Raw genomic sequence first — 11,838 nt, 5'->3', positions numbered from 1 at the left:
AACTAGATCTGTGAATATAGGAACTCAGCTGATGTGTGGTGGATTATGTTTGGTCCATTTGTGAGCAACAAAGAGGGAACTAAAGATGAATAGCTGTTGAACTTGAGGATAAAACGCAAACCCCCCACTGCTTTTAAATGAATAAAATTTTATTTTAATAAAAAGTAAAGGCAGATACCAACTGTGGTTTGATGAAACAACTCATAAAATAGAAGCAAGCCACATAAAGTTTGAGGAAAGTAGTTTTAAAATATGCAAAGACTGGCTTTCATGGCACTGCTGATCATGCCATTTATTATTCACTTGTCTGAAGACTTTTTTTGTGATAGATTCTGCAAAAGAGTAAGGATTGAATCACAGAAAATTAGTTCAGCATGTTCTTTACAGAGAACTTTTTAAACATTGAGCTGATTTCTTTTTGTTTCAGAAGTTTGAAAAGCATGATAAAATTAGCAGATAAGGTCTAGGTAAGTTATGTTCCTCCAACAGAAACTTAAAACACATCATAGAAGTGAGTAATACAAATTTCCCATGACTTTTATTCTGCTGTTAGTGCTCGTGGCAGCTGCATCTGCCTGCAGTTCAATCAGGGGCTCTGAAATGAATCTTTAAAACCTCTTTAATTTAAAAGATGGGATTTCAAAACATATTTTCTCTTTGTATTGTGACACACATTGACCATCAAGAAATTTGAAGCTAGGATTGACATTAAAAAAAAAAAAAAAGACTTCAAGAAGTTTTTGTAAGGAATTTGTGAGTGGAAAAAATAAAATATTACATTAAAAGATGCTATTATAATCCTATGTCTCCATATTCCCATCTTTCATTTAACTGACAGCTGAAGATAAATACTAATTTAGCTTTACTTCCTAAATACATAATTTTTGGCAGCTTTCAATAAACTGGTAGCTCAAGTTCATCAAATGGGTCCTTCTTGTGCTAAAAATACACCTTTACATTCTTTTCTGTGCTTTGCTTTTCTGAGAGAAATTATATTCCTGAATATTTGGAAATAGGCTAAAACAAATAATTGCAGGATGTTTGGATGTGTACATAGCATAGAAACACCCCTGCTTATCTAAACCCACTGCTAATCATATCAAATTACACCTTTACAATTACAATTATCAAGCACTTGAAATAAATGATGAAAATTGCCTACCATTTGCAGAATTTCAACTTCTGTACGAAGAGTCTCACAGATACTTTCCCAATCATCATCTTTGTAATTTTCCAATTCTTTCTTAAGCCTGTGTTCAAAACCAAATATATTTTCACATCACAGAACTGTTGCTTGTGTAACTATTTTTTTCCAGCTTGGTCCCAATTGTCAGTTTGACTTACATGAGAAAATCCTCATTGATCTATTTGCATGGGCAGGGTTTAAGTCTGCTAGTTTTGGACTTGGCAGTTCTCTGTGCTGCTCTCCCACACTATTGTTGGATTCCATTCAGAACTGGCAGTCGTGATGGCAACGTGAGTAACTTCATAAAATGACATGTCGGTTTTTTGCAAAGTGTATCTTGACTAAGTACTTTGTTAGGCAAATTTCTGGACCATGTTGTTTCTATAAACCGTGAAAGATTTATGGCCTCATTAGTAATAATTTTCCTTATTTAAACATGTGAATTTTAATGTTGATACTTAAGGAGTACCATATGTTACTGTTCTTATTTTCCCTGGATACTGACTTGTAGCCAGTAGTGGAGACAGAATATTGCGTTGGATGGGTCCTGTGTCTGACCCTGTACAGCCATTCCTGTGCAATCATTGCTCCATATCCCTCTGCAGACTCCTTTGCTGGTGCTGCTCTTCCCTCCCCACTGCTCTTATTATCCTTCAGTACTTACTGTTTTTTTCTCAATAGTGTCAGCCAGGAATTCTCTAACTTTTCTAAGGACTAATACATGAGACTAATAAGGACTAATTTTAATACAGCGAATTTTTAATTCAAAAGGGCATTTGGTGCTGCTAAAAGAAGGCACCTAAACTTTGCACGTCAGTGACTGTAGTGGTTTAAATTAATACTTGGTAGGCCAAGAGAAATCTGTGCCAGAGCTTTTAGCAGTCAGATGAATACAAGGTGATGAGATTATACTGAGTATTTCCATGTCTGTCAGAAGAAAAGCGTAATGAGAAAGCTGAAGTTGCTTACCCTTAATACAGTTTCAGCAAACAATGCAACTATTCTAGGACACACAGACAGACTGAAAAAAGGAGGAAAATTATATATTCTGCTTCTTATTAAATAGCTAAACTGATGCATCAAAGCAAGACTTTGTTTCTTCTGAAGATGAAAGAGGAGGTAGCAACCACTTTCTCTTTTATATATTACAATAGGGAATAAATTGTTTAACCCTATTATATAGATGATGCACCTCTTTAGCTATTCTACTGCAGATAGAGTTTATTTTCTACAACAAAAAAAAGGCTTTATCTAAAGTAAAATTTTAAGGTTAATGTGAGAGGAATATCTTAGTCACCACATAGCATTAGAATAGTAGCATAAGACTGCACTGTAAAGTAAATTTTGCTGTTCCTATGGGAAATCAGAACTGTAGGATGTCTTGAGTTGGAAGGGACCTCTAAAGGTCATCTAGTCCAACCCCTCTACAATAAGCAGGGACATCGCACACTAGAACAGATTGCTCAGAGCCCCATCAATCCTGGCTTTGAATGGCTCCAGGGATGGGGCCCCCACCACCTCTCTAGGCAACCTGTGATCCACCACTCTCATATTAAAGAACTTTTTCCTAATGTCCAACCTAAATCTATCCTTCTCTAGCTTAAAGCCATTAGCCTTTGTCCCATGCCTTACTGAACAGATCTTCCCCAGCCTTCTTACAGGCTCCTTTCAGGTATTGGAAGGTTGCTATAAGGTCCCCCAGAGTCTTCTCTTCTACAGGCTGAACAACCCCAGATCCCTCAGCCTGTCCTCATAAAAGAGGTGCTCCAGCCCTCTGACCATTTTTATTGCCCTCCTCTGTACACACTCCAACAGATCCACATCCTTCTTGTGTTGGGGGCACCAGAGCTGGATGCAGCACTCCAGGTGAGGTCTCACGAGGGCAGAGTAGACAGGCAGAATCACCTCTCTCGATCTGCTGGCCACACGTCTTTTGATGCAGCCCAGGATGTGACTGGCTTTCTGGGCTGCAATTGCACATCAGTGGCTCATGCCCAGCTTTTCATCCACTAGTACCCCCAGGTCTTTTTCCATAGGGTTGCCCTCTAGCATGTCTTCCACCAGCCTGTATTCATATCTCTGGTTGTCCCAATCCAGGTGCAGGATCCTGCACTTGGCCTTGTTGAACCTCATGAGGTTCACCTGGGCCCACTTCTGCATCTTGTCCAGGTCCCTCCGGATGGCATCCCACCTCTCTGCCATATCAAAATAATGAAAATGTGAATATCTTGCCACCAGTGTATGAGAAACTGCATGAGCTCTGGGTATTTGTATTACAAAGGAAGAATGACCTCTTCTTCCAGGAATATTTCTCCTGCATTCATAATGCATACAAGTGTTTGAACAAAAGGATATTCTAAACTACACTTGAAGAAATACAAAATTCACTGTACTGTAGTACCAGTACTACTTTACTGCAGTAAAGTACTCCTTTTCATTGAGAGGAGTTAATTTCAAGGTCTAAGATCAGCTTCTGATCTTGATTAAATCAGCTTAACTTCATTGCCTTGCTTCCTCATCTTTTTTTTTTTTTCTCTCTGTGTTCCCTCTTAGTGTGATACCATGACCCTAATTCCCCCTCAGTCTTCTCCTCTCTAGACTGAAAAGCCTCAGGTCTCTTAGCCTTTCCTTGTAAGGCAGGTGTTCCAGTCCCTTTTTACTCTAGGAAAAGGGAAAAGTCTTAATCTCAGAGACAATATTCCCCCATTGTCTTAACATTGTAAAAGTGATCTATAGTCTGTTTGCTAGTTGTCAGCTAAAAGTGATACCTGTCCATGTTAGGTCTACACTAAAGACAGAACAATCAGAATATAAGCAGTAAAAGTTGCTTATCTGTTTCTTGGGTTTGTGAATTAATTACTATTAATGATCTCCTTTGAAATGTTTTGCATATGAGTTTTAAAAAAGTATTTTAAATATTTTATAAAACTTTTAACTGTGATAACAGAACAACTGCTTACATAGCATGGGGTAGTGGTGATAAAAGACATTCAGTCAAATGTGGTGTTTAATTTTTACATTAATCAATTGATTCTGCTTTCAGGTCTTCCTTCTTTCTTATTTAGAATCTAGATAATTACAGTGTGTGCCAGGAATTTTATACTCACAAAACAAGAGCTGTCTGTTAGGTTACAGTCTACACAATTAATGCATTCGAGACGCCTGAGTTACTGAATAAATGATGAAGTTTTACCAGAAGGAATGTGAGACAATGGAACCATTAAAAGAAAGGCTTAACCTGGAAGCAGATTGAGCTTTTTCATTTAACATTTAAGATAAGCGGGATATTCATATTCATCTTTCCACTATCAGATTGAATGTGCAAACCAATTATTCATGAAACCATACTGTCTAGATGGAGGGCAGGTTTTCTGTCACCTTTGGAAATGGAAAGAGATGTACCTTGTGCCAGACCAAGGATTAATATGACAATTATACCCTCCTTATGACTATGTTAAAAAATTAATCTCTGAAAAAAAATATCTGAAAAATCACATTAGCATTTGGCCCTCCTTAGCCTTTGCTTTTACTTTAGCATTTCAATCTCTTTGATGATAATAAACTGTATCTTTTAGAAAAGTCATGGCACTGAATTAGCATGTTGGTAAGTTAGAACCTCACAAGCAATGGGCTCTAAGGAACAGCTGTATTTGTAAAAGGAGGTTTGACCATTCCTTTGAAAAATGTTCAAGATAAGTAGCAATGGTAAAACCTATCTCTAAATCAAGTAGGTGGGTCAACAGCATCTGCATTTTGGGGGTGCTAGTTTGCTCTAGACTGAACTCTGCTACCAATGGTCCATTTTCCATTACTCTTGAAAACCAGAAGTGACAAGGAGATGAAGAAGGAGATCACTGAAGATGATTGATTTTGCAGCTTTGAAATGAACACAACTATTAAATGTCATTGCCATTTGTGGATGACACACACTTTTCTTGAATTTCAGCTGTATATGCAGAAGGCAAATAGGAGAAAAAATTGTGAAATCAATACATGCTGGTATTATGAATTGAACTATGATGAAAATGTTATTGGCAAACAGGTTTACCTGAAAATCATCCAGATTCATGTTACTGGGTCAAGATTTCAGTAGCACAAACTTGCATTCCAGGAATAATTTTATGTAAAGAAGTCTCAAAGAAGAAATAGTATGTGTAGAAGGCAGGGTGAGCATGTGTTTGTAGAACCTTTGTTTTTTAAGTGGGGATGGAAGACCCTGCCTATTTATTGCTGAAGTTGCAGAAGGAGCAAGCTGTCTCTTGGTTATGTTTTGCTGAGACAAGTAAAACTTCTTTTTTCTTTTTCCTTCTTGTCTTTGGCTTGTTTATGACCATCATTTTATTTTTTAACCATAAATATAAGGAAAAAAATTAAAGTGTATTGTAAAATGGAATTGCTTGGCACTGATATACGGGACATAGAGTTTATGGTACAAAACAAAGCACCCTAATAATTTATATATAAACTTGAGAGTATATATTTTGATTTTTCTGAATTTGATCATAAAAGGCATGGATTAAGGCTTTATTTATCAGGGTTTTAAGGCTTTATTGAGACTGAGGAAAAGTATAGAAGACTTTGGTTTATTGCTTTAGGCCAAAGTAGAGCTAATATGCTGGGGTCATTCAATCTCAATTCAGCACTGGGACTAAATTAATGTGTGTTTTTATAATGAGTGCAAGAATTTGCTGAGTATCTACACTTTGCTGACACTCTAAACAGAAAATACTACTGCTACAGCTGAAGTCAATACATTTCAGACTACTGTCAATTGATTGAGGGAGAAACTGAGTCCTAAACAGAATACAGGATCTCAAAACATAAACTTAAGGACTTGAGTTGAACAAATAAATAATAAAAGTATGTCCCTTCATGGAGCAGAAATGGACAGAAAATAAAGAAATATCTAGTAGCAGTAATAAATCCTTGAAAGCCAAGAGGGTACTGGCTTACATGACTATGGAAATTAGATGTAAGTTAAAACAAATAGAAACACTTCAGGTAAAATAAGAAAATTTCAGATTTTACTGTTCTGGATCATATGCTGATTGCAATAAACATAATTATCACTGATTAAGGCTCACATTTCATGAAGGCTATCGGGAAAGTATTTTAAAAAGTAGTTATAGGTCTTGAAAACTGGGGGGAGGGGTTGTATGTTTGATTTGGTTTTGGCTTCTGGGTTTTTTATTGTTGTTTTGTTTTGGTTTTTTGAGGGGTTTTTGTTTGTTTGTTTTTATTTATATTCCTCAAATACACAAAACATCACAAGAAGTTTTTAAGGAATATATTGTTATAGATGAATGATCATGGAAAGGTTAAGGCATGTTGAATTAAAGTACACATTAAGTATGAGATTTGCTTTTGTGCAGACAGTAAGCCAGTTATACAGACTACTTTCTGTAGGAACTATAAGAACAATTTACAGAGAAAAGAAAAAATTTACAAGAATCACTGAAATGTGTTTCTAGGGATCAGTAAAATTCCTACTGAAAGGCAGGGAAAATAAATATGGGTGAGTGATCCTTCTAGTTCGAATATCTTTATTTTTCTATTGTACAGGGAAAATTATATCTCAATCTGGATGTATTAATGTGGCTGTTCTATTGCTGAAGTTAGTATCTATACTGTACTGCTTTGCTTCAGGTGAACTATATAATTTTCTCAGAGCTAGTAAGGCTTTAGAGATGTCTTTGTTTCCTTCTGCATTATGGGCTCTCAATTTTCTGCTCATCTTCCAGGTTGAATGCATCTTTCTTGAAAAGTAGGTGAGAGATATATACTCAGTATTCTTACACCTTTTTTGTTTGTTTTGTTTTTGTGGGAAATGTTGCTTGCTTTTATCTTTTCCTCAGCTACATACACTTTTCATGTTTGTAGTTGTCTTTTGATTACATAGTATGCTCAGACCCCTCATCTCCTTAGCTTCCAGGTATCTATTATTGAAGCCCTTAGTTGTACCTAAACTTGCACTGTATATAATTACATTCCTCCTCTTTTCAGTTACTTCAGACTAAAGGTCGAGTCTTTCAATTGTTTTACACTACTGTCTTAAAACACATTATCTTCCAAAGCCATTATTTAAAGCATTAAGCAAGACCAGCTGTGACTGTAGTTACCTTCTTCCAGCCTCAAAATTTCTTTTTCAGACCTATTATAGTTGATACTATTCGTCATTTCCTTACTCAAAATTTTCAATGTCTTTCCCAGGTTAACTAGTAGTTTACCATGCAGGATAACATAAAATACTTTGCTAATGTCTAGATGGATGGCCTTTTCATTTTCTTTGACTAACCAATCAGTTGTCTCATAGAAGAAAGACATCATTAGTCAGATTTGATCTACTTTTTGTAAATCCATACTGCAATTTCTAATGGAAACCTATTTAAACATAATTCAAACTATAATAGTTCCACTGGGCAGTGTTATTAAAAAGCAAAGCTTAAAAAAAAATCAATCAAGACTGTCATTAAAAATGTCATTTGGAACCATATCTGTTACCTAGAGATAGATATTTCCAGATTATAAAATTTAACAGGAAATTAAATTGCAAATATTTTTATTTAAACCACCAGAATCATGCGTGTCCTTAGGCAGTCTGCTGTTAGCATGGAACATTTGTTCAGCTCTAGTGAACATATTACATGTATGATTTATATAAAAGAAAGCATCACTTTTTCCTTCCTTATTTTGATACTGGAGAAGTATAAGAAGCAATACTGTAGCTTTGGGAAGTAGACTAGTATTCAAAGCCTTGAACTATTTTACAAAGTAAGCTGACTTTGTGTTACCCTTCTGCTACTGCTTTTGTGAAGTAGAACAGAATTGCAAGTTTCAAAGAAACAATTTATCCTTAGTCTATCTTTAGAATAGTGTGAAAAATATCAGTTTCAGGTAGAAACTGTCTGTTCTTAGTCTAATTAAACTCTAATTAAAATTATTTCTAGGTTGCCTTACATATGGCAACACATAAATTTAAAATTAAAATGTGAAAGAAGAATAAATTAATATAGATATTGCTTACAATGAATATAATAGTGAAATGACAGAGCTAGGAATTTACTGATATCAGTCTCTGCTTGACTCCTGTGTTGTTCCACTGAAGTGATGCTAGTTGCTACCTGCCAGTGAAATGTGACTCAAGAGAGTTGATGACAAAATTCTTTCCTGCTGTGTTGTGTGAGGGGTTGGCATTGGCAGAACAGATGATTAAAGTATGTATTTTTGTTTTAATTGCAGATCTTTTCTGGAAAAATGCCCTCTTTCTTAAATATGTCTTTAAGTTATGCATCTGTGTCATGAGACTTAGGATGTCCAGTGTGCCTACTATGAGGAAGAGGGTACAGTGTTTCTTTCATTACTATGTCTGTGCTTAATATTAAAACTTTCTGTAGCTTTTTCCTGTATTTGATGTCTATTAGAACAAGCCTCTAACTGCAGCACCAACAGCTGTTGAAATTAGCAATGTGTGCTTTTCATTACCTTCTGTAATTCTTTGATGGATTTGGGAAAAAAAATTATGAAATGGCAGACATGGTATAGGGCTTTTTTCTCAGATCATAGATGAATTGCTGCAATTTGAATTAGCTGGCTAGAGTCTTTGGCTGAAATGCAATTTACTTTAAGACATATACTTAATTGTAATGAAGATTCTTGCCTTGCCAGCTACTTTTGATATTGATTTTTAAGTTCGGACTAGGTATGTGATACAATAACAGACTTACAGGGTGGTCTGGGAGCTACATATATCAGGTTATTGATGCTGACTGTCTCTCACATTTGTTCAAGGAAGCATTAAAAACGTTACTATTTTTACCATTTAGAGTGGTGCAGTTTCCTGCTCTGTAAAAAAAGAATAAATGTGGTGCTTATTTCATAGAAAACATGTATTTTTGGTCCACACTGCTTGTGTCAAAATGTTCTTCTCTTTGTATATACTAAATACGATTTTATTAAAAACTAAAATTCTAATATTGCCATAGATTCTGGATGTAGAAAAGAGCTTATCTTGTTAGGCTAAAAAGGGTTGTTTCTCAAACACCATAGATGCAATAATGATTTTAACATGACCAAAACTGACTCCTTTTAAGATACAAACTAGTGTATGTAAGTTTGCACTAGTCGGCACTTTGGCTGCTAAAGGTCCTTTGCAAGTGTCAAAGGTCTATCTAGACTGCCAGGAGAAATTCCTGATTCACCCCAGGGGCCTCAGACTTCATTTTTTCTCACTGACACTGCATGAATTCTTTTTTATTTTCAGATTCTCTTCAGAGGGCACCCATGGGAGTGGACAGGATAGTTTGCTCAAGGATTGCTCCAGGGAGGATATTGGCATGGGAGCAGCAGCACATGCCCACTGCAGCAGCTGTGGTCCCTCAAATGCTTCTGTGGCACATCTCAGGGTATGCAATGCACAGGTGAGGTATTGTAATCTTGAACCAGCACTCTGCTGTGGGAACTTATCTCCTTTAAGCATTTAATGCATTTTGAATGGAAAATGCATGTATATTGTTATATCTTATTGTCACAGAGACACTACAAAGGGACCAGAGCAGATATGATCTCATCAAATGCTAGGCAGTGTGAGGATGACTGGTTCGTTGCAAGTAATGCTGCCTCTGAGCAGTGTAGGCACAAACCAGTGTATATATATTGATCTATGAGCTGTTTCTTCCCCTTGTGCAATCCACAGTGACAATTGGTTTGTTGGATAAATCAGACTGAAAGAGATGTCAAGAGGTCATCTAGTCCAATGTCCTTCCCTAAGCAGGGTCAGCTACAAGGTCAGACCAGGTTACTCAGTGTTTTATCCAGTCGTGTCTGAAAAGCCTCAAGGATGAAAACCATGCTACCTCTCTGAGCAACCTTTTTCTCTGCTACATTATCCTCATGATATTTCTTTCTCCTTAAATTAATTCTAACCCCCTTTTATTTCAACTTCTCCTGTTTGCTTTTTATCCTCCCACTGTGCATCATTGTGCAGAGCCTGGCTCCATCTTCTTGAAGACTTCCTTGCAGGTATTGATGGGCAATCAGGTATCTCCAGGGGGTACATGCACTTTTTATAGCATAGAATACTTCAAATTCCCTTTCATTCTCTAATTCAGTAGTCCAAACCAAAAAAAGTGAATCTACATGAGGTGTTAGAGAGTGTCCAAAGAAGAGAGTCCAAAGAAGGCCAGTGAAGGTGATGAAGGGTCTGGTCTCGCAAGGAGTGGCTGAGGGAACTGGGGCTGTTTAACCTGGAGAAAATGAGGCTGAGGGGAGACTTTATTTTTCTCTGCAACTACCTGAAAGGAGATTGTAGTGGGGGAGGGGTGTCTCTTTTTCCCAGGTAGCAAGTGATAGAACAAGAGGAAATGGCCTCAAGTTGTGCCAGGGGAGGTTTACATTGGCTATTAGGAAAGGTTTATTCACCAGAAGGGCACTGGAACAGGCTGCCCAAGGAAGTGGTGGAGTCACCATCCCTGGAGGTATTTGAAAGACGTGCAGATGTGGTCCTTAGGGACATAGTTTAGTGGTGGACTTGGCAGTGCTGGGTTAACGGTTGGAGTTGATCATCTTACAGGTGTTTTCCAACCAAAATAATTCTATGAGCCTGATAAGGTTTGGGATAATTCTGAATAGCACAGTTCTGTGACATACAGAAGTAGACAAATATGGATTGCTTGCTTGGCTCTATGTAAAAGCACAATTTATTTGTGCTGACATGGAAGTGCAGATGTTTCTGGCATCAGAGTTAAGGTGTACAGTGTCATCTCTCTATATATAAAGCATTGAGCTTTTCTGAGTATGCATGAGATCAAAGGAAAGAGCAAGACAAAAGTATAATTTGGGCAAATCTGTCATAAATTTTGTCTAGTATCTGAAATGAAAAAAAAAATATTAAATTTAAAGACAATGTCTTCAATATATTATTACACCTCAAGGGGTGCTTGCTTTTTTTGATAGTGCTAATAACATAGGGGCACTTTATATTTTACACTACATGCAATTAACAAATAATGTAAGATTATCTTGACTATAAAATAAAGCATTTTACGAAATAAAAAAATCTCACCATCCTTCTTGCTTTGGTTGTAAATGATACTTTCTGGATTTGTAAATAATTAATAGAGTTTATCCATTGTTATGTTTTCCACCCAGATAAATCCAAGTATCTTTCCACAGGGCTGAGTTAATTTCATAGAAATTAACATAGAAAGACAAACATAGATGGATTTGAGTGATTTGCCTAGGATCTCATGGCAATCTGTGGCAGAACTGGGGATTTAGAGTAATGCAATGTTTGCTACTTCTGTACCTTACACATAGGAAACCTGTTATAGAAAACTAATTACACCAATTTGAATATTAAATGGCATCATAGCAGTAAACTACTCCAAAGGAAGTATGTTATTTAGAAGGAAGTTGACAACCTCATGTATCACAAAAGCTAATATATGATGATGGAATGAATAATGTAAAGGAGTGAGTTATAACATGCTGTCTTACAGAATTGCTGCTGTTATTTACACCATGTCTTCTATGTTGAATGCAAAGTTTCTGCCACTGTATGCAAAAAATTGCAACCTAATGAATTTTTATGCTGAGGGAATTTTGGCCTTGTCTCAACACCATGTAAGAGGTTGAAGAGAGTTAGTAATAGGGCT

At 36.5% G+C, this 11,838-nt stretch overlaps 1 protein-coding gene across 1 annotated transcript in view; it reads right to left on the bottom strand.

Annotated features, from left to right (window-relative positions):
* Positions 1-299: 299 nt before the first annotated feature.
* The window catches only part of CCDC172 (coiled-coil domain containing 172), a 19,950-nt gene continuing 8,411 nt past the window's right edge, over positions 300-11,838 (bottom strand). The window contains exons 7-8 of the mRNA XM_010003958.1: positions 1,163-1,250; positions 300-332 (exon numbers count right to left, since the gene is read on the bottom strand). Of these exons, the coding sequence (XP_010002260.1) occupies positions 300-332; positions 1,163-1,250 (121 nt within the window). The remainder of the gene's footprint in view (positions 333-1,162; positions 1,251-11,838) is intronic.

This window comes from Chaetura pelagica, unplaced genomic scaffold, assembly GCF_000747805.2.
Source record: "Chaetura pelagica isolate M959 unplaced genomic scaffold, ChaPel_1.0 scaffold248, whole genome shotgun sequence".
NCBI classification, from domain to species: domain Eukaryota; kingdom Metazoa; phylum Chordata; class Aves; order Apodiformes; family Apodidae; genus Chaetura; species Chaetura pelagica.
The sequence above is the reverse complement of the archived record's forward strand: the minus strand, read 5'-3'. Positions and strand labels throughout refer to the sequence as shown.